The 20,933-nt window shown below is 40.6% G+C and overlaps 1 protein-coding gene across 1 annotated transcript in view; it reads left to right on the top strand.

Annotated features, from left to right (window-relative positions):
• Positions 1-20,933, top strand: part of LOC310650414 (putative acyl-CoA dehydrogenase 6) — a 74,119-nt gene that overhangs the window by 40,319 nt on the left and 12,867 nt on the right. Inside the window, exons 4-5 of the mRNA XM_083379399.1 lie at positions 11,899-12,005; positions 20,560-20,727. Coding sequence (XP_083235525.1) covers positions 11,899-12,005; positions 20,560-20,727 — 275 coding nt within the window. The remainder of the gene's footprint in view (positions 1-11,898; positions 12,006-20,559; positions 20,728-20,933) is intronic.

Raw genomic sequence — 20,933 nt, 5'->3', positions numbered from 1 at the left:
AATGATTCACCATATATTTTATTTTCTTAAATCTTGTTTAAGCTCAATTTCTCCTTATATTCAAACAATTCTTATCGGTCATAATTTTCTCAGTAATTAACTAAATACTTCATCCCAATATTTTCATATTTCATATGTTATAAAAATACTGTACTACTTATCTATCATAGCATCTACCTATAACATCTTTTCTAATCAATTTATATTTCACTTCTATTTGTAAAAGTTGATTTGTTAAATGACTACGTATCCTTTTTTCAAAGTTCTTATTAAGCCTAATTTCCCTTCAATATTTCAGTCATTAATACTAAATCTTTTCAAACTTAATTTATCTTTAAAATTCAAACTTTTCATTCATTTACACCAGCCCAGTATTTTTACATTTTGTATCTTATCAAAAATACTATATTACTTATATCTAGTGCTTTTTTTCTAAAAAAAAAAAAAAAAAGTGACGGAACTCTCATCTTGGCAGGCGCAGGAGGTGGGGGGTGGGGGGCGGCACTACTGTGGTCACGGGTGCGAGGGGTGTTGGTGGTGGGCTTCCCCCCAGGGCCGGAGCTGGCGCAGCTGGTGCTGTGGAAGCAGCGGGGCCTGTTCTATATGGCAGGGCTGCGCGGGGTGGGCAGCAGAGGCGGTTCAGGCCAGGCGATGCAGGACGGCCACTTAGGCACACAGGGCGAGGCGACAGTGGCACAGGTCCAGCACCAGATAGGCCACCAGCCTGGCTGACACGGGTGAGCACAAGGAAGGAGTGCACATGGACTCCGCAGAACCCACCTCCCATTCCTCGGCCTCTCTTACTTACCTAGTTGAGATAGTGTAGTTGGGCAGCAGGGAGGGATGCAAAGTTCCTGCCAACTTGCCTTCGCTGCAGACAACTTGCCGGTGCAATGTTTGCCGGCCAGGTCTTTGGCACACTCAGCAGCAATTCCTATTGGCTTTCAAAAGCCAATAGGCTTTTGAAAGCCAATAGAGGGAGTAGCATAGCTTGTGCAAAAGCTTTTTTGTGTGTGTGTGTGCAAAAAAGGGTGCCGGAACGCCATTCTGAGCATTCTATGAGAAAAAAAGCCCTGCTTTTATGTTTTAATCTTATGATTTTAAAAATATTGTAAGTTGCACCAAACCTCGCCATGTGGATTGCATACAAATATTATATAATCGGTAAATAAAAGTAGAACATATGTTAAATATACATCAAATGATAATATGCTTCCCTACAAAGTCAATTCTTGCTCAATGACAGACCAAGGAGTTAACTCGGAAAGGTTTGTGCAACTTGTAGAAGAGAAAGGCCCACAGTGATAAATTAAAAATCTTTGTGGTCTGCAAAGGAATGCTGGTGGGCTAATCAATGATTTGGTGACTAGAGGAGCATCTACAGTGTTGGAGTTCGTGGTTATGGTAAGCCATTGAGGCACTAGGCAACATGACTTTCAGGGCAGTGGTGGTGATTTTATTACTTTAAAAAAAAAAGTCTGTGCTCTGTCCAAGGGTGCTTGGTAGGCTGCATGTACAGGCCTGGTCTAGAATTTATTTTGGAGCATTCAACTATCTAGAGCAGGCATGTCAAACTCATTTTGTTTAAGGCAACTTCTTATAAAAGAATTGCCATTAATTTGTTTTAATAAAATAATTTACGGTAAATCAATTTTTCACTTGATTTCAAATTAAAAGAATTATATTGGTTGACAATGAGATTTTTTTTAGTACAATTGCCAAATGCAATAAACTGGTTTTAGGTATATGTATGCACTAATTATTTCAACACCAATACATTTTAATAACATATTCTATTTGTAAATGAATACAAATGCAAATTATACAATTTTTGTGCAAAAATAAAACAAAATAACAGATTTAAGAGCTGTTATCATTAGTTACCCTTAGATAAAAATAATTCCATCATCCAAAACTTTGTTATACTGTATTTAATGAACAGATGCTTTAGGAGTGTATCACCATGGCATTAAAACAAAATTCGAACAGTGTATGAAAAATAAAGGTTCCCTAAACGTCTGCTGGCTATATCTATACATTTTCCTTGATAAAACTCTATTGCCCTCTTTTTTTTCAGCTTTTTTTTTCAACTTCTCAGCTTAAAAATGGCAAGGCACCGGGAGCTGAAAGTTATAGAGACTGTTTAAGCAGGTTGCTAAGCAACCTGTTCACACTCGGCCCTTCTTACCCTCCCACTTTGAAATTAGCCTGTATGGATCGCATTTCCTTCGATGTAAGCCATCTGAAGGCCTGTCACTGTGATGCATTCTGCTGCTCTGCAACCTGGCTGCCTGAGGAGAATTTGGCTCTCCGGAACAGTTTCCTTCAGCTTTTGTGTGTGTGTGTGTGTGTGGGTGTATGTGCAAAAAACCGTGCTGGAACGCTGTTCTGAGCGTTCTATGGGAAAAAAAGCCCTGGATATATCACATATAATTGAAGATTGTAATTAGTTGCGTCTGCACGTTCAGCAAGTGTGATGTATTTGTGCTGGCATTTCTAGGCCTCTTTCCAATCACATCCAGAAAAATCATTGGAATTCTTAAGACCATGCCCTCGGACAAGCGCTGGCTCTTCGGCTTTGAAACGGAGATGAGCACCGGCCCCTAAAGTCGGAAATGACTAGCACGCATGTGCGGGGGAACCTTTACCTTTACCTTTACCTTAATTATTTAAAGACTGAAGTGCAACATAACTAGATTCTAAATAATCTATTTTTCAAAACATACAACAGTCTAAACAGTAAAAGTAAAGTCCAAATTAAGAATATTTCATTCTTAAGAATTGTTTAATTTAAAGTGGTTTAATTGTAATAGATGTTTAGATTCAAAATAGTTTTCAAGAGTATATACAAAAGAACTATTTTTTCTACCATCAGCTAAATTAGACATATTACATTGAGAAAAATGTTTCTCATTTCTTTCCTGTTACCTTTATTGATTTCATTGCAGAGATGTTAACATAGGAAATAGATTATTTTGTTATCTAATTTTACCTTCCAAAAGACAGAAGCAGATGAAAAATGTGAGGTTCTTTCCTGTTGGCTTTTTTGAATTAGCTGTTTTAGATTCTAAAAGTTTAGTTCCTAAAGAAGTAACCCTGTAAATAATTTTAATGACCTCCTCTAGTACAGGCTCTTTTATGACTCAAGGACTTCAACTCCCAGAATTCCAGACCTAGCATGGCTCAGCTTGGAAACCTCTCCCCTCAGCATGGCTGGCTCAGGATTTCTGGGAGTTGAAGTCCACGAGTCATAAAAAAGGGCCAAGATTGCCTAGCCCTGCAATAGGCTTTCAGAGGGAGCTTTTTTTTTCTTTAAAAAAAAGGTGCCGGAACACCGTTCTGAGCATTCTATGAGAAAAACAGTCCTGCTTATATCTCTTATCTCTCTTGTTGTAGGGCCCCTTTATGGCCAAAGTTATCTGTATATTTAGTCATATTAAAACAGGTGTTTACTTGTGTAATATTCCATCTTGTAGGGCAAGTCAAATCTCTTGAGCCCATCTCTGGCCTTCTTTTGCTAAATAGTTTTCCAAATTAATATTTTCAGCTTGTCAGTCAGTTCTTGTATTTTTTGTAATTATTGTTGGGAGTGAAGGATACATAAGATGTGTGCTTTTTTTCTCCCAAACAATGATTCTCCTGGCAGTGTCCATTTTGTTAAATCTTCTTTCTTCTCCTAAAGTTTATTTTGATGTTCTAATGCATCAGATATCTTTTCCATATTTATTGTTGTATCCAAGTCTTGTAAGTTTTTTTTCTGTTTGAATTAAGTTATAATTCTCTTCATTTGTTGGTTTGCCGATTAAGTTATTTTTTCTAGTTTATGTTCTGTTATCTGGTTTGTTTGTTCATTCTTTATCATTTTTGCTGTTTGCTTTTTGATTGTGAATTTAAATTAGAAATGTATTCATTTATGTTATCAAAGTTGTGTTTAATCTCCTTATGGTTTAAAGCTATTGTGATTTGAATCTGTCTAGCATTGCATAAATTTACTCTTGGAAAGTATTTGTCTTGGAATGTTGCTTCTAGAGATCTTTGATCTTTCAGGCTAAGTCCTTCAGCAGTAGGTTTTAAGTGTGGTTTTCTATCATTTTTAATGAGTATGTCATATCCATGTTGTGTCCCCCTTTCAAGTACTCCGTCATGAGTGCCATAATCTCTGTAATTAGCCTTGTCAAGCCAGCTAAAGCTCAAAATCCAAACAGTCCAGTTTTGTATAGTTCATGTCTTTATATATAATTTTTTATAATCCACTGTATTTTCAGTTGTAAAAGTTTCAGTAAAATCAATGTTTTATAACAATTCTTTCATTGAGGGGTCAATTGTCAACCAGTCAGAATTACAGTTCAATATATTTAGCCACCTTAAATCCTTCCTGTAACTTCCCCCCTCAAAGATTAGTCATAAATCAAGTTTTTCTTTTTCTGTAAATAATTCATAAATTTAGGACACAATCAGAGTATTTCTTTTCCTTCAGACACTTTCCAATCTTATATCTGGCCCAGTGTACATTCTCTTCTTTGTTCCCTAGCAGCTATCTTCATAAAGGTTATTAGAGTGCTATTTGCTATGTTCTACTTCTCCACTAGATGTCAACAGGTATTTGTTTTCCAGCTCTTTCAGACAAGAAATTATTCTTATTATTTTTCTTTTTTTATAATTTCATCAAAATCCTTTAGAACAGGGGTGTCAAACTCAATTTCATTGAGGGCCTCATCAGCATTGCGGTTGCCCTCAAGGGGCCAGGTGGGTATGGCCAGGGTGGGTGTGGCCTACTGGGTGGGCATGGCTAGAGTGCATATGGCCTACTGGGTGGGCGTGGCAAGCTCTACATTGTTCGCATCAAGGGTGCCTATGGGGGCCTGGGCAGGAGTGGGACAGATCTGAGGGTCTCTGGCAGAAGGAGGGTCTCTGGGCCAGGGCCAAGGCAGTGGGGGCTGTTTCCTCACTGTTTCCAGGATGGCTTCACGGGCCACATGAAACCACTTCGCGGGCCAGATCTGGCCCCCGGGCCTTGTGTTTGACATGTCTGCTTTAGAATATAATCTTAACAGTTTGTTTTATTTTCTAAGTTTGATCAGATCGTAGTATTTTAAATTTAATTTTGGTATGTTTCTTTCCTCCTTAGAGGTTAATTCACCCATCTATGGGGAATGGGAGTGTAGTCCCCTTCTCTCACTTTCAGAGGTTTTCTTGCTTTAGGGATCTTTCCCACGGACTTGGTTGCAAAATAGGAGAAGATCGATACTCTCACCAATTTCAAGCATGCTGTTCACTGTTGTTCTGGTTCATGCTTTTGGACTTTGGCTGCAGGTAGCTTGGCTAGACACTGTCGGGTCAGAGGGCTTTCCCCTGATTGAACGGAATGACTGCCGCCATTCTGTGATCAATGGGGCACCACTTTTCCTTTGCCGCCTCTCTGGGGCGACTTCAGACCCATTTAGGGTCCCCTGGCAGGACAAAATCAGCTGTGGGATGCAGAGCTTTGCAATCCCATGGCTGGGTGCTACGGCGCAAAAAACCGGAAGTCTACCATATCTTCCTTGTACTTGCATTTGTTTAAAATATTCTTGGTGTAAATTACATGCAGTATTTCACTCTGATTTATCCAAGCCAGAGTGTTTGGTTTTATCTTCCTGTTTAGATAATAAATAGTACTTCCTGCTTCTGACTTGACAGAAGCAGCAACATAATTTAACAGTTAAAATTAGAAAGATTAATGGAAGTAATTCAAATTAAGAAAATAATGCATGGGAAGAAAATACTTATCATCCAGGTGCAGTACTTAAATGGAAAAGACTAGAAATGTGTTTATAAAAAGCATTTTTGGGGAAAAGTAAAGATATAAGTGGAACAGTACTTCATCAGACCAAAAGCTTATGTAGCTGAACATTTTGTGTATGCAAATAAGTCATGAGTTCAGTTACCTTTTACCAAGAACATACGCTGTGGAAGATCACCTGAGAACTATGCAGTCTTCTACCTTGGAATGAAGTCATGGCTCATAAAGGGGCAGATCCTTTGCATTCAAAGGCTCTCAGGTTCCATCTCTAGAATTTTCAGGTAGGATACTCAAATATTCATGCCTAGTAGCTGACACTGCTTCTTTGCAGAGGTTAATGAAATTCTAACAGATTTGAAACTTTATTATGTCTGGTTTACTTGGTGAACAGAAAGTGCTGCTTTAAAAGTTGTATTTGTAAGCCAATGGATTGCTGGGCTGCTCCAATTATTATGGTTTTGGTTTTACTGTTTTTGTTTTATTGCTTGTATATATGGTTATATCCTTTGTTTGTGAGCCAGAGGTTGGCTTAAGATGGATGGTCATATAAACATGTAAAGTCTCTCTCCCTCCCTCCCCCCCCCCCACCTCTTTCTCTCTCTTGCCTTCTTCACTTCCATTCTGATTTGAATATTATTATAAATGAGTTTATCTGGAAACTGACATTTTTTCTGTGCCTTTATTCATTATGAAGACTTTTTCTGAACAAATCTTTGAAATAAAAATTTTCTCATGCCTTTATACATGCATAAGGGAGTTCTCTATGTAATTGCTTCTGACAGCTTTCTAAGCCATTTCTTGCATTGTGCAGATTAAAATTATAGCTTTATATAATACAACTGTAGCAAGTGATCCAGAGAACAATCTTATTGTGTTTAATTTTTCTCTGCAATTTAACATGAATCAGTAAACAACGAAGTTCTGGTTGCAGTCATTCATTCAGCAACTGTTCAGTTACAACAGTATTGAACAAGAGGGCCTTACAACCAACAAATCTGTGTAATTACAACTGTCACAGTATCCCCACAGTCATGTGTTTGGACAGCTGGCTTGCAATTACATCATGGTTACAGTCATGTGATCACCATTTGGGACCTTTCCTGCCAGATTCCCATAAACAAAGGCAGTGGGGAAATTGGAAGGGAAAGTCATAAGTGGCTCTTGTACTTTTTGTCCCAAGAAGACCTATAGTGTTTAAGATCCTAGGGTTATTGTTCCCCATGGCACTCATCTGTGCACTGTAGCGGCCCCTGTCAGCTCAGTAGAGCCCACCCGCACACAGCACTTGTCCCCTGCCCTCCTTACTTACAACTCTGATCACAGGCAGTCACTGGGTTTTCAAGGTTGCTGTTGCTAAGCCACGCGAATCGTACGACATTGCATTTTATGACCATATCACTTAGAGACAGAAATTCCAGTCTCAGTTGTCATTGTAAACTTAGAACTATTTGTTGAGTTTAAAAACGTTCAGTTTGCCAACTCCTGCAGGATAGCCCCCCTAGTTAAACTAACTATGGTCTGGTGTAACTTACATACGAATCAGACCATTTCCTATTCAATAATCATACTAATTTTTCTTCTCTTTCTTTTTGTTTTATGATTTTGTACACAATTTAGACTCATGTTTGAATTGGGTAACTATATAAATAAATTTCTAAATATATAAATAACAGCTGAAGCTGCCAGTATTTTGTTCACAATTAGATTTTTTTAAAAAAACAAAAGTGTGGCCTTAATAGCTTTTAATCCCAATCTGTGAGCTATAGAGATTTGGTTGATTTATTATGTGTCATCAAGTCAATGCCTAGTTATTTCTGCCTAGAATGGGAACTCTGGATTGATTTGTTCCATGATTTATTTGTTTGTTTTCTTGGCTGTCCATGATGTTCTCAAGACATCTTCTCCAACGCTAAAGTTCAAGTGCATTAATACTCTTTCTAACCTGCTTCTTCAGATTCTGTCAGGTGCAAGTCCAAAGACAGAACAATGAAATCCAAACGAGTATAGATCTTTATATTTGCTTACACTTAATAAACAGAATCCTATCAGATTAAAGCTATAACTTTCTAATGTAATAGATACACTCTGGGAGATTTCAGAGTATGACTACCCTAAACCTCTTCCTCCCCACTCCCCAAGTGCAGTCCAGGGCTGTGCATTCTCTTATTTTGGGCTTTTCTCTGGAATGTACTGCCTCCTCCATGTGAAACATCAGTGCTTTTGCTGGAATTCTCCTTCTCCTAGTGAACATTCCATCACAAATTCCAACTTTTCCTTCCATTGTCTGTATGAGTCTGATTTTTGTATATATAATGGATCTTCATATTTTTCCCCCAAAAGCTTCATTTCTGTTCCCAAGGTGCTAATCTGCATCATCATCATCATCATCATCATCATCATCATCATCATCATGTTGGAAGGGACCTTGGAGGTCATGTAATCCAATCTCTGCTCAGGCAGGAAACCCTATACCATTTCAGACAAATATCTGTCCAGTCTCTTCTTAAAAACTTCCAGTGTTGGAGCATTCACAGCTTCTGGAGGCAGGTTGTTCCACTGATTAATTGTTCCCACTATCAGGAATTTTCTCCTTAGTTTTAGCTTGCTTCTTTCTTTGGTTAGTTTCCATGCATTGCTTCTTGTCCTGCCTTCAGGTGCTTTGGAGAATAGCTTGACTCCCTCTTCTTTGTGGGAGTCCCTCTTTCTTTCCAACCCCTGAGATATTGGAACACTGCTATCATCTCACCTTCTCTTCATTAAACAAGACATACCCAAATCCAACAACCATTCATTATATGTTTTAGCCTCCAGTCCCCTGATCATCTTTGTTGCTCTTCTCTGTTCTCTTTCTAGAGTCTCAATATGGTTTTTACACCGTGATGACCAAAACTGGATGCAGTATTCCAAGTGTGGCCTTACCAAGGCATTGTAAAGTGGTATTAACACTTCACATGATCTTGATTCTATGCCTCTGTTAATGCAGCCTAGCACTGTGTTGCTTTTTTGGCAGCTGTAGCTCACTGCTGGCTCATATTTAGGTGATTGACCACTAGAACCTTACTTTTTTCACCATTAAATTTCATTTTGTTAGATAGCGCCCAATGTTCAAACCTGTCAAGAACCTTCTGTATATTAAGCCTATCTTCTGGAGTGTTGGCTCCCTTATTGGTGATAATTAATCTAAAAAAGGCAGAAATTATCCACTGTTTCCTTCATTGCCTGAGGCTAGTTGCTCTGCCTGTGTCACTTTTTTATCCTAATTGATTTTTCTACTGCGTTCATTGACTTTCATTATTAAAACTTGCAGATAATTTATATTTTCAACTATTATAGAGTAATGTGATCAGAATATCACAGTTACCAATGTTTCTTCTTCCTATTTTAAAACCACAATAATATATTTTCAATCAAGCCTCACTCAATATATAATCTACATATAGGTTGAATAAATAGAGACCATGTAACCTTTGCCAACTTGTAGCCAAAGTCTGTATATAATTATCTCTGTTCCCTCTTATATCAAACAAATTCAAAGCAGGATTATTTTGAGTTCCTTTCTCAGGCTTCCCTTTTCTCAAAACTCTATAATCTTTTCCCCTTAACTGCTTGTTTATTCCTTCACTATACAAAAAGTCAACTCTCATTTTCTTTACATCATGCATCACATGATGTGCATTATTTTTAGTACTCTTGGCTTTCTCAATTATCAAGCAACTGAATTGTACTTATGACAGAGGGGAGAGGAGAAATTAATGGAAACCCGTGTATCATTGAGAAACCTAAAGCTTTAATGAGCTGAATTATGTGCAAACATCAGATGAGAAGCCATTTTATATTGGAAAGCAAAGAGAAAAGTGGAGTGCATTACTTAAACCTCCTCACATTCATCTTCCACAATAGCATAGTGGAAAACCTGAGTCACTTTCATTAAAATAATTGTAGTAATTGAATATGCTTTCATAGATTTATGAATGAATGAATGAATATGAATGAAAATTATATGATGGCCCAACTCCCTTTCAGTGACTCTGGGCAGTTTACATGAATAAAAATCCAATATAAAGACAATAAAAAGTAAATATCCCCTACCCCCTTGGTGACTTAAGTTTCTGTTCCATTCCAACAGCTGTTTCATGCAAACTATGTCATTAAACATACACACATTTTGTAACTTGCACACACAAAATAATATACACCATTTTAGCTATAGAAGCAAATACAGAAATTTATCCTCCAGGTCAAGCTAAGTTGAAATCAATACAGTATTAAGTGGAGCTTTCATCATACTGTTTGCTCAGGCCCTGTACAGGTAGTCCTTGACTTATGGCCACAATTAGGACTGGATTTTGGTTGCTAAGCTCTGTGGTCGTAAAGTGAGTTATCATGTGACTGTGTTGCTTAGCAGTGCAACCCCGGCAATCTCTGTTGTTTTTAATTGGGGTTTTATATTTTTTCAGGGATTAAATTTAATTCTTTTTAATTGTTTTTAATTTTTGTATCAATGTTCTAATTACCTTGTAAACCGCCCTGAGTCCTTCGGGAAAGGGCGGTATATAAATCCAATACCGGTAAAATAAAAATAAATAAAAATTGTCAGTTTACTGGTCATCGCTAAGGATCCATTGCAGGTTTAACCTGTCACCAAACCCAACCTCAATAGGATAAGGGATTGCTCCTACCTCCCGACCCCACCTATGTGTCCTCCCCACCACCACCACCCTCGAGTTCTTTGCAACGGGATGTTTTGGTGTGTTGTCAGTTCCTTGTTTTATTTTATTTTATTTATTTTAATTCCATTTATATCCCGCCCTTCTCCGAAGACTCAGGGCGGCTTACAAACTTAGCAGTAGCCTTCATTCTATGTATATGCCTGCTTATTAGGGCTTTCATACACCCCCCAAGCGGCATTATTACAAAGTCAGCTTATTGCCCCCAACAATCTGGGTCCTCATTTTACCTACCTTGGAAGGATGGAAGGCTGAGTCAAGTTTTCCCTTGTTTATTTTCTTTTCTGCGGTATGGAGCCAGTCCCAGCCCAGCCCACAAGCATGGTGCACTGCAACTCAGGGGCTACTTTTTCCTTTTACTTTTTGCAGCATGAAGCCAGCCACAACCCAGCAGCCAAGCTAGGCATGCCTTGTCAGCAGTGGGAGCAACAGGATAGGAAGACCCTCTGGAGAAGCAGAGCTCAGGAGGCCAAAAGAACTTAGATGGGAAGGGGGGTGGTGGAGATATGTGGGAGTTGCAGCATCCCTGTGGTTATAAGTGCATGTGGGCTGCCAAGCGTCTGAGTTTTGATCATATGACTGCAGGGATCCTACAGCAGCCATAATTTCAGGTAAAGCTTGTAAGTCCCTTTGTTTAATCAGATATTTTGCAAACGATATTATTACTGGGAGATGCAATGCTAGAAAATTTGGGGGTTCCATGCTGAAGAATAGGCAAATGTTCAGTTTCTAAAAAAAAAACACCTTGTCATGCTCAGTCCTCTTTTTCTTGAGAGAAATGTGTTGAATTCAGAATACAAAATGTGATGTAAGACAAGGCCAGAACAAAAAGAGGAGCAAGCTAAGTATAGCCCCAATTTTATGCAGATGAGACCTCTTTTCTGCCTACTATGCATAGAAAGAGGACAACTGGGGTTCAAGTGTGAACATTTTGTAGAGGTACGATTTAAGTAAACTTTTTCCAATTTGTCTTCTCCAAAAGTGTAGGACAAAACACGTGGCTTTTTTTGTTTGTAGTGTCCTTGGTTTGCTTGCACAAAAAACAGTAATAGAAAATTGGTCACACCCTATGCATCAGATGATTGGGAGATATTTCTCCTTTCTTAGAAACTGTTGACATTTGATCATTTGCCTTGCTAGCTTTTGCTGCCAAATGTTACAAAGTACTTTTTTCCCCATGAATTATGTTGCCCAACTTCTATTGGAAAGACAGGCTTAGGATATTTTATGTCATGCTCTGCTTTCCGTTCTTTATTTTCAAAGTTATACATAAAAGTATCAAACCTTTCCTCTTAAAAAAGGAAGTGAAATACTGTTGTAGTAGATCTTGCTTTCAGAAATCACACAAAAGGGCCATGGAAAAAGTGTTTCACTTTGCCGTCATTGCAGATTTGGTACAGATGAGCTGAAGAAAGAATTTCTTGCTCCAACAATAGCTGGAGATATGGTGGCTTGCATAGGAGTAAGTGAACCTGAGGCAGGTTCAGATGTTGCAAGTAAGTATAAATCATGCATATAAAATTTGTAACTCATTTACAACTGATTATTATTTATTATGCAAATTTATATGGCTATTTATGTAGCATACACATTAAGAATTCTAGGTAGTGAGCAACAATAAAATCATAATACAATTAATAAATTAGGAAAGAAAAAGAAAGGAAAGAAAGAAAGAAAGAAAGAAAGAAAGAAAGAAAGAAAGAAAGAAAGAAAGAAAGAAAGAAAGAAAGAAAGAAAAGAGCAATGTTGTGGCCTCAGTTAAAAACTGATCTATAAACCACAACCAATTATGCCAAGCTTCATTAATATCCTGCCCCATGTATGTTTTGCTATTCTAAATAACTCAAGAATACTACTACTACTACTACTACTACTACTACTATTATTACTACTACCACTACTACTACTACTACTACTACTACTAATAATAATAATAATAATAATAATAATAAATGGAAGGGACCTTGGAGGTCATCTAGTCCAACCCCCTGCTCAGCCAGGAAACCCTATACCAGGGGTCAGCAACCTGAAACAGTGAAAGAGCCACTCGGAACCAGTTCCCTCACAAAAGGAAAAACTGGGAGCCGCAAAAAATGTGTGCACATGTGTGTACATGCGTGCATGCGCAGAACAGGGTTTGACTGAAGAGCCAAGGAGAGATATGCACCTACCCTGCATATTTGAATTGATTGGCTGAACTTTTTTGGTCCCACTTTTTTTTTTGGACTGCACGTGGCAGAGTACTGGGAGCCGCAGGAGACGGCTGAAAGAGCCGCATGCGGCTCCGCAGCCGCGGGTTGCAGACCTGTGCCCTATACCATTTCAGGCAAATGGCTGTCCAGTCTCTTCTTAAAAACTTCCAGTGTTGGGAGCATTCACCACTTCTGGAGGCAGGTAGTTCCACTGGTTAATTGTTCTAACTGTCAGGAAGTTTCTCCTTAGTTCTAGGTTGCTTCTCTCCTTGACTAGTTTCCATCCGTTGCTTCTTGTCCTGCTTTCAGGTGCTTTGGAGAATAGCTTGACTCCCTTTTCTTTCCCCACACATTTTGCTTTGTTTTGTTTTGCAATAATAACCATACCAATAGTGGAGAATATTTGTAACTCAGGATTTAAATGAGAGGTCCCTGGTGCTCTATAACTCAACAACTGTGAAGTAGCCAGAAGTACTGGTTCAGAGTATTAATGTTCTTAATTCTCAACTGATCAACAACAACTAGAAAAAGATGCTTTGTGAAAGCCCTGTTAAAACAATTGGAGAAGAAAGAATCATTGTTATTATTACAGTTTCATTGAATTTGTGTGCTGTAATTAATTTTTCTCCTATGCACTCCTTGGTGTGAGTTTACAGATGTTTTGTTATTGGACAAATTCACACGGACCATTCATTGAAGTTGTATCTAGTCTTGTAGCAAAACATCTGCGAGCTAACAACCAAACTCAGAGAGCACCATAGTTCAATCCTGGGTTACAGATATTCTGTTGGAATTCCTCTCTTTCAAACTAGCTTAAATAAATAGGAATATTAAAATATGCTATTAAAACCTTTTAATAAGGCCAAGTTTAATTTTCTCTTTTTATACATCTTTTATCTTAGTAATCTATAGGATTTATCATTTCTACCTTGACAACTCTTCAAATCAAACAATTAAGACAACACTTTCCCATCTTTCTTTATGGACCACAGTTTGCTTAAATATTTATAGAGCTTCAAAACTAAAGCTTCTGTTTATTAACTGAGCCTTGGTGGAGCAGTGGGCTAATGCCTCCTTAAGTAACACCAGCTGCCTGCAATTAGTGCAGGTTCGCATGCCACCAGGCTCAAGGTTGACTCAGCCTTCCATCCTTCTGAGGTAGGGAAAATGAGGACCCAGATTGTTGGGGGCAATAAGCTGACTTTGTAATAATGCTGCTTAATAAGCAGGTATATACATAGAATGAAGGCTATTGCTAAGCACATTGTGCTTTAGATTGTAAGCCGCCCTGAGTCTTTGGAGAAAGGCGGGATATAAATGGGATTTTAAAAAAAATTGTGAAGAAGTGAAAATCTAAGGTGGCTCAAATATAATGTTGATTATTGTCTGCACAAAGTACAATATTTAGTGAATGAAAATAGGATAATAGGGAGAAAGAAGGCATGGGATTGGATTAAAGGGTTCAAAGAAATTTGGGGCAGGCAAAAGAACCACTAAATTGAATTGACCAATTGCCATGAGTTGGTATCAGGTAATTTAAAAAAAACAACCTAAAACCCATGTATTAAAAACTTTTTTTCATATTAAAAGAAGTGGAATGTGACTATGGGGATGCTGCAGTGGTTATAAATGTGAAAAATGGTCATAAGTCCCTTTTTTCTGGGCCTCTTTAACTTCGAACAACCATTAAATGAACTGTTGTAAGTCGAGGACTACCTGTGAATGGTTCTTCTGCCATAGACAGAAGTTAGTAGGTATTTTCTTTATTGTGTTTTACAACTTTTAGAGAACAAGGTTCTTACCTCTTACTCTACGATTTCAGTGTGACTCTTCTTTTTGTAATCTCCTGTCTAATTATTAAACCCATAAACTGTAAGTTCATCTTTTTCTATTTCATGCAAAAAAAAATCTATAAGGAGTTTCCAATTATCAATAAACAGCAATGGGCATAGTCAAGTGATTCAGAAGGGTATAAAAGTTTTAGTAAATCACAAGAGTACTAGACTCTTTATCTACCAGCATATTTACTTAATTAGCTAAAAATTCAGCCTACTTTGAATTTGGGACTCTGTTGAGGAATCAGGTTCATTTAAAGGTTAAATCCTTAATTTCCAATGTATATAAAATAAATTGGTAGGTACATGTTATGACAGCAATTGAGATTTGTTGTGTATGTAAATAGTTAGCAATAAGCCATAAAAGATATTGCAAACACCGTGCAGCTTTGCAAGGTTTAAAGCGGGAAAATAAGGTGCAATCATTGGACGCCACAACCAAGGAGCGGGAAAACAGACTGTTTGTATTGGTTACAGTTCAAACGCTTTCTCTATAAAAGGGTTGCAACATTTGACATTTGACAGTTGACTTTGTGTATTCAATAAACTCGTTCAGTGTTAACCACTCTGAGTCCTCGTCAATTCGAACTAAACAACTGGCGACGAAGGTGGGATTGACAGAAGACCAGAGATTAGGAAGAATTGTCGTGAAGGCGGCAAAAGTCTGAGCGAGTCACAGTCAACCGAGCGGCCGCGGCAGAATAGGAAAAAAATTCTCCGAATGGCGCAAATCGGGTCATTGAAGGAATTTGACCCTAACTTCCCCGAAGATTGGGAAGAATATATTGGTCAGGTCGAAGGATTCCTGTTAGTGAACGGAATCACCGACGACCGAAAAAAAGCGGCGGCACTTTTGACAATTTGCGGCACACCGGTCTACAGAGTCGCTGTCGGGCTGTGCCAGCCACAACCAGTCTCCAGCGTGCCCTATGCCGACCTCCTTGCAAAACTAAAGGTGCACTTTACTCCCCGAAGGTCCGAACTTTTTTGGCGGCGCATCTTCGAGAAGAGAAATCAGAGACCGGGGGAGTCCATACAGAAATTCGTCGCTGCCGTTAGGGAAGCCGCAGTTCGTTGCAAATACGATAATTTAGAAATTAGGATTCGGGACAGAGTTGTGCTAGGCTTACGCGATGAACAATTACAAAACAGAATAATCGCCAAACCTACTGGCGATTTACAGGAAGTGCTCGACGAACTCCTAACGTATGAGTCAACCGGGTATCGCGACCCCCCCCGCAGTAGCATGGCGACAGCACCTGAAATTAACCAAGAGGGCTATGTGGACTGCGGGGAGGTGGATCAGCAGTGGGAGGAAGAGATCGCCGAAGTCTCCAGGCGATTTGGGAAGATGGCACCCAGACAACTTAGAAGCGAAGGGCCCGAACCCGGCCGCCGGCAACAACCCGCAACACCGCAGAGACCACCGACCGGGGCACAACGACCGTGGCGGGACACCGCAACCAGACCGCGCGACAACGACACCCAGAACCGATGCGGCAGCTGTGGCGGCAACCATCCCCGCGCTTCCTGCCGATTCCGCACCGCCAAGTGCAGGGCTTGTGGCAAGACCGGCCACATCCAGGCCATCTGCAGAAACCGCGTCCGGGACTCCCGTCTGAATGAAGTCGATGTGTGGCCAGAGGGTAAGGTAACCCCCAATGCTAGTGGCAAGGAGACCCCTAGATCCCGGGCGAAATTTTCAAACCCAGGGGAGGTGGCCCGAGTCAATCGGAAAAGGCAGGGAAGGGGGCACAATTTTCCGGACGGAAAATTAAAAATCACAGTCCTTCTGCAAGGGGTTCCTTGCAGAATGGAAATCGACTCTGGGGCTTCAGTGTCGATAATTTCCACTGAAACCCTGGAAAAAATCGAACAACTAAGTGGAAAAAGAATTCCACTTAGCCCAACAAATATTCAATTAATGGACTTCCAAAAAAGTCCAATAATCGTAAAGGGAAAGACCAGCCTTAGAGTTAATTTTAAGGGATTTAAGGGGGTCTTAGATGTGGTAGTTACGGAGGGGAATAGGACTAGCTTAATAGGGCTTAATTGGTTTCCTGCCCTGGGAATTTGGATAGGGGGAATAAATTCTGTGATTAGAAATAAGACCCTCGAATCCGTCTGCAAAGAATTTGCAGACGTATTCGATGGATCTCTAGGCAAGTACAAAGGGCCCCCCATTAATTTTAACCTAGACCCCTCAGTAAATCCAATCAGGCTAAAGGCCCGGAGGGTACCTTTTGCCTTAAAAGAAAAAATCGAGGCCGAGCTAGACCGGCTTGTAGGCCTCGGAGTTTTAGAACCCGTTGAGGGCGGTTTATGGGAGACGCCGATCGTCACACCCCTCAAACCCAATGGGGATGTGAGGATCTGCGCCGACTATAAAGCGACCCTCAACATTGGAATGAAAAAGCATGCTTACCCGGTCCCGACGGTGAAGCAGGTCCTCGCCACGATCCAGGACGCCGCCATCTTCGCCAAGCTCGACTTGGCGCATGCGTACTTACAGTTGACTGTTTCCAAAGAGGCTGCAGAGGCGCAAACAATTGTTACCCACAAGGGGGCGTTCCGAGTCCACAGACTGCAATTTGGGATTGCAGCTGCTCCAGGCATCTTCCAAGAAGTGATGGAGAGGACCTTAAAGGGCATACCTGGAGTATGCCCTTACTTTGATGATGTCCTAATAGCTGGAAAAGATGAAGGAATGTTAGTAGAGCGGCTGGAACAGGTACTGGGTAGATTTAGAAAGGCTGGATTAAAATTAAAAAAGGAAAAATGTAGCATAGGGGTTAAATCCACTGATTTTTTGGGGTTCAGGATTGACAAAAGCGGAGTCCACCCTACCCCTGAAAAAATTAAAGCAATAAAAGGGGCTCCTGAACCAAGGAACAAGGCTGAGCTACAGGCCTTCCTAGGCTTGGTAAATTTTTATCACACTTTTGTGCCACATAAGGCTGCCATTGCAGAACCACTGCACAGGCTTTTAGATAAGAAGACCCCTTGGCATTGGCAAGAAAAGCACAAAGTGAGTTTCCAGACCTTAAAAGATATCCTTTCCAGTAGCTCAACTGTAACCCACTTTATAGAAAATAGACCAATCTACCTGGCGTGCGATGCTTCGCCTTATGGCGTTGGGGCAGTAATCAGCCATTTAGACACCCAGGGAATGCAAAGACCCATTGCTTACTACTCCCGCACACTAACCAAGGCAGAGCGGAACTATGCTCAAATTGACCGGGAAGCTTTAGCCATAGTGGCAGGAGTTAAAAAGTTCCACGACTACCTGTATGGCAGGAACTTTACAATACTGACAGACCACAAACCCCTGCTGGGACTGTTTACCACAGATAAACAGACTCCCCAAATTATGTCTCCCAGGATGCTGAGATGGTCCATTTTCCTCTCAGCATATTCATTTTCCCTCCAATACCGACCAGGTAAAGACATGGGTCATGCAGACGCTCTTAGCAGATTGCCCCTTAGCACAACAGAGGAGGACCCTGCCCCAGTGGGACAAGTAATGTCCCTACAAGATATTCCTGATCTGCCCCTAACTGCTAAAGACATAGCTGAGGCAACCAATAAGGACCCCATCTTAAGGAGAGTAATGGCCTGGGTCATGAGCGGTTGGCCCAACGCCAACCCAGACGTAAAATACAGTCCATTTTTCCGAAGGAAGGATGAACTATCAGTTCATATGGGTTGCTTACTTTGGGGAACTCGTGTAGTAATCCCAGGAATCCACAAATCAGCTATTCTATTGGAATTGCATGAGGGACACCCTGGAATAGTAAGGATGAAGGCCCTAGCTAGGAGTCACTTGTGGTGGCCAGGATTGGACCAAGACATTGAGGAATGCGTTGCCAATTGCCATCTGTGCCAACGTTCCAGGCCTGAACAACAACACATCCGCACACATAAATGGGAGCTAGCTAGGAATCCTTGGTCCAGGATTCATATTGACTTCGCTGGACCTTTCCAGGGGTTAACGTTCCTTGTAGTGGTCGACAGCTACTCTAGATGGCTAGAAGTAGTACCGGTCAGTTCAGTAACGGCAGGCAGAACAATACAGGCATTAAGGGGCCTCTTTGCCACTCATGGGTTGCCGGATTTAATAGTGTCTGATAACGGGCCACAATTCACATCTATTGAATTTCAGGATTTCCTCAAGGCCAACTCGATTAAGCATAAGACTTCTGCACCCTTCCACCCCTCCACCAACGGATTGGCTGAAAGGAACGTGAGGACCACGAAGGACGCGCTTAAAAGAATCATTCGAGGTGACTGGCATCAGAGACTAGCTGAGTTCTTGTTGGCTCAACACACAACCCCTTGTTCGGCTACAGGGAAAAGTCCAGCTGAAATGAGGTGGGGAAGGAAAATCTTGACCAAGTTGGACAGACTACACCCCGACCGACTCCAACCAAACATTGAATTAGACATTCCTAACAGAACATTTGAAGTGGGGGACTTGATTTGGGCCAGGAACTACGCCCAAGGGGATAAATGGATTCCTGGGGTGGTAACTGAAATCTTAGGTCCCCTATCATACATCATTGAGGGGGAAGGGAATAGGGTCTGTAAAAGACACATAGACCAGCTGAGGAAAAGATCTAGTGGGTGTGTGCCAGCTGAGGGGGACCAAAGCTCAGTTAGGGCAAACAGTACAGATAACATTAGGCCAGAAAGTGGTGTAGTGGTTGGGCAAGATGACATATTTCCTGATGCCCATCAACAACAATTCAGTCCAATTGATTGGGAAATACCCCTGCGAAGTAGGCCAGTGACAACTGAATCCCAAACACAACCTAATACACAAGGCAGTACATCTGAAGCCAGTAACCCTGAGCCCAGGTCTAGTAGTAACCAGCATAGTAACCAGCAGCCAAGCAGTCAACCAGGAAGAAGGGTCCCTAGCAGCCAAAGTAACAGATACCCTTCTAGAATACATAGGCCACCAAAATACCTAATGGACTTTGTAAAGAAATGACACCAACTGGGGGGTAAGGGGTGTTGTGTATGTAAATAGTTAGCAATAAGCCATAAAAGATATTGCAAACACCGTGCAGCTTTGCAAGGTTTAAAGCGGGAAAATAAGGTGCAATCATTGGACGCCACAACCAAGGAGCGGGAAAACAGACTGTTTGTATTGGTTACAGTTCAAACGCTTTCTCTATAAAAGGGTTGCAACATTTGACATTTGACAGTTGACTTTGTGTATTCAATAAACTCGTTCAGTGTTAACCACTCTGAGTCCTCGTCAATTCGAACCAAACAAGATTGGGGGTGTTATAGATGAGTGTTGCTGTCATAAAGCGTGCCATCATATATTTCATTGGTTAATGACAACAATCCCAGCATTCCTGGTTGCTGTCAGCTAGGGTACATGGATTATTAACCGGGAAGTGGCAGAAGTCACAGGAAGGAGTGCCAGGAGGCTGCTGCAGGAAAATGTGGGATGCAGGGTCATAAGGGACGCCCTGAGAAGCCTGGGGCAGGCTGTGTACAGTGAGAGGGCTTGGGAGATGAGGCACAAGCTGCACACAAATGCAAGAATGCTGGGGAGTGGATGGCACAGGCAGGATGTGAGAACAGAACGTGTAACAGGTGGGTGGCATGGAGGGAGCACCACAGAAGGACTGGGGAGGATGGGTCATTAGAGCAACCTGTGATCTTCCCTGTTAGCTTCCACTTTGACTTTGCTAGTGGGAAGGTTGTAAACAGTAATTACATGATTACTGGATGCTGCAATTTTCCAAGTGCCAGTGATCAAGTGCCGGTCATTTGCTAAAGCATGTCAGCAGGGAAGATTGCAAGTTGCAATAACATGACCTTAGATAGAATACTGCAACTTCATAAATGGAGCCAATTGCCAAGTACTCAAATCACAATCACAGGCCAGTGGGGCACTATGACGGGTGAAATTTCAAATTCATAAGGATTACTCATTTAGCACCACCATCACTTCATATAGTGGGACTCTTCACATTGCTTACCATTTTTTTCTTCTTTGTATATAGATATAAAGACCAAAGCTGTAAGAAAAGGTGATGACTATGTGATAAATGGTAGCAAAATGTGGATCACTTCTGGATTTCAGGCAGACTGGATGTGCCTCTTGGCAAACACAAAAGATGGACCACCCCACAAAAACAAATCACTCCTATGCCTGCCAATGAAGCTGCCTGGTAATAAAGTTAAGATAAATTGTTCTCAGGAAAAAAAAAACTAATATAAAAGAGTAAAACTTAAAAATTAGAGGAGTGGAAATTCGTATTTAAACCTTATAAATCATCATGAGACATATCACTTCCAAATTATGACAATCTTTTTGAAGTAAAATAGTGTTGGGTATAAGAATTTGAAAAATGTATATTGTGAAAGTGCCTTGTTA

This window comes from Vipera ursinii (assembly GCF_947247035.1).
Source record: "Vipera ursinii genome assembly, chromosome: Z".
Taxonomy (NCBI): domain Eukaryota; kingdom Metazoa; phylum Chordata; class Lepidosauria; order Squamata; family Viperidae; genus Vipera; species Vipera ursinii.
This window is presented reverse-complemented; position numbering and strand designations above follow the sequence as displayed.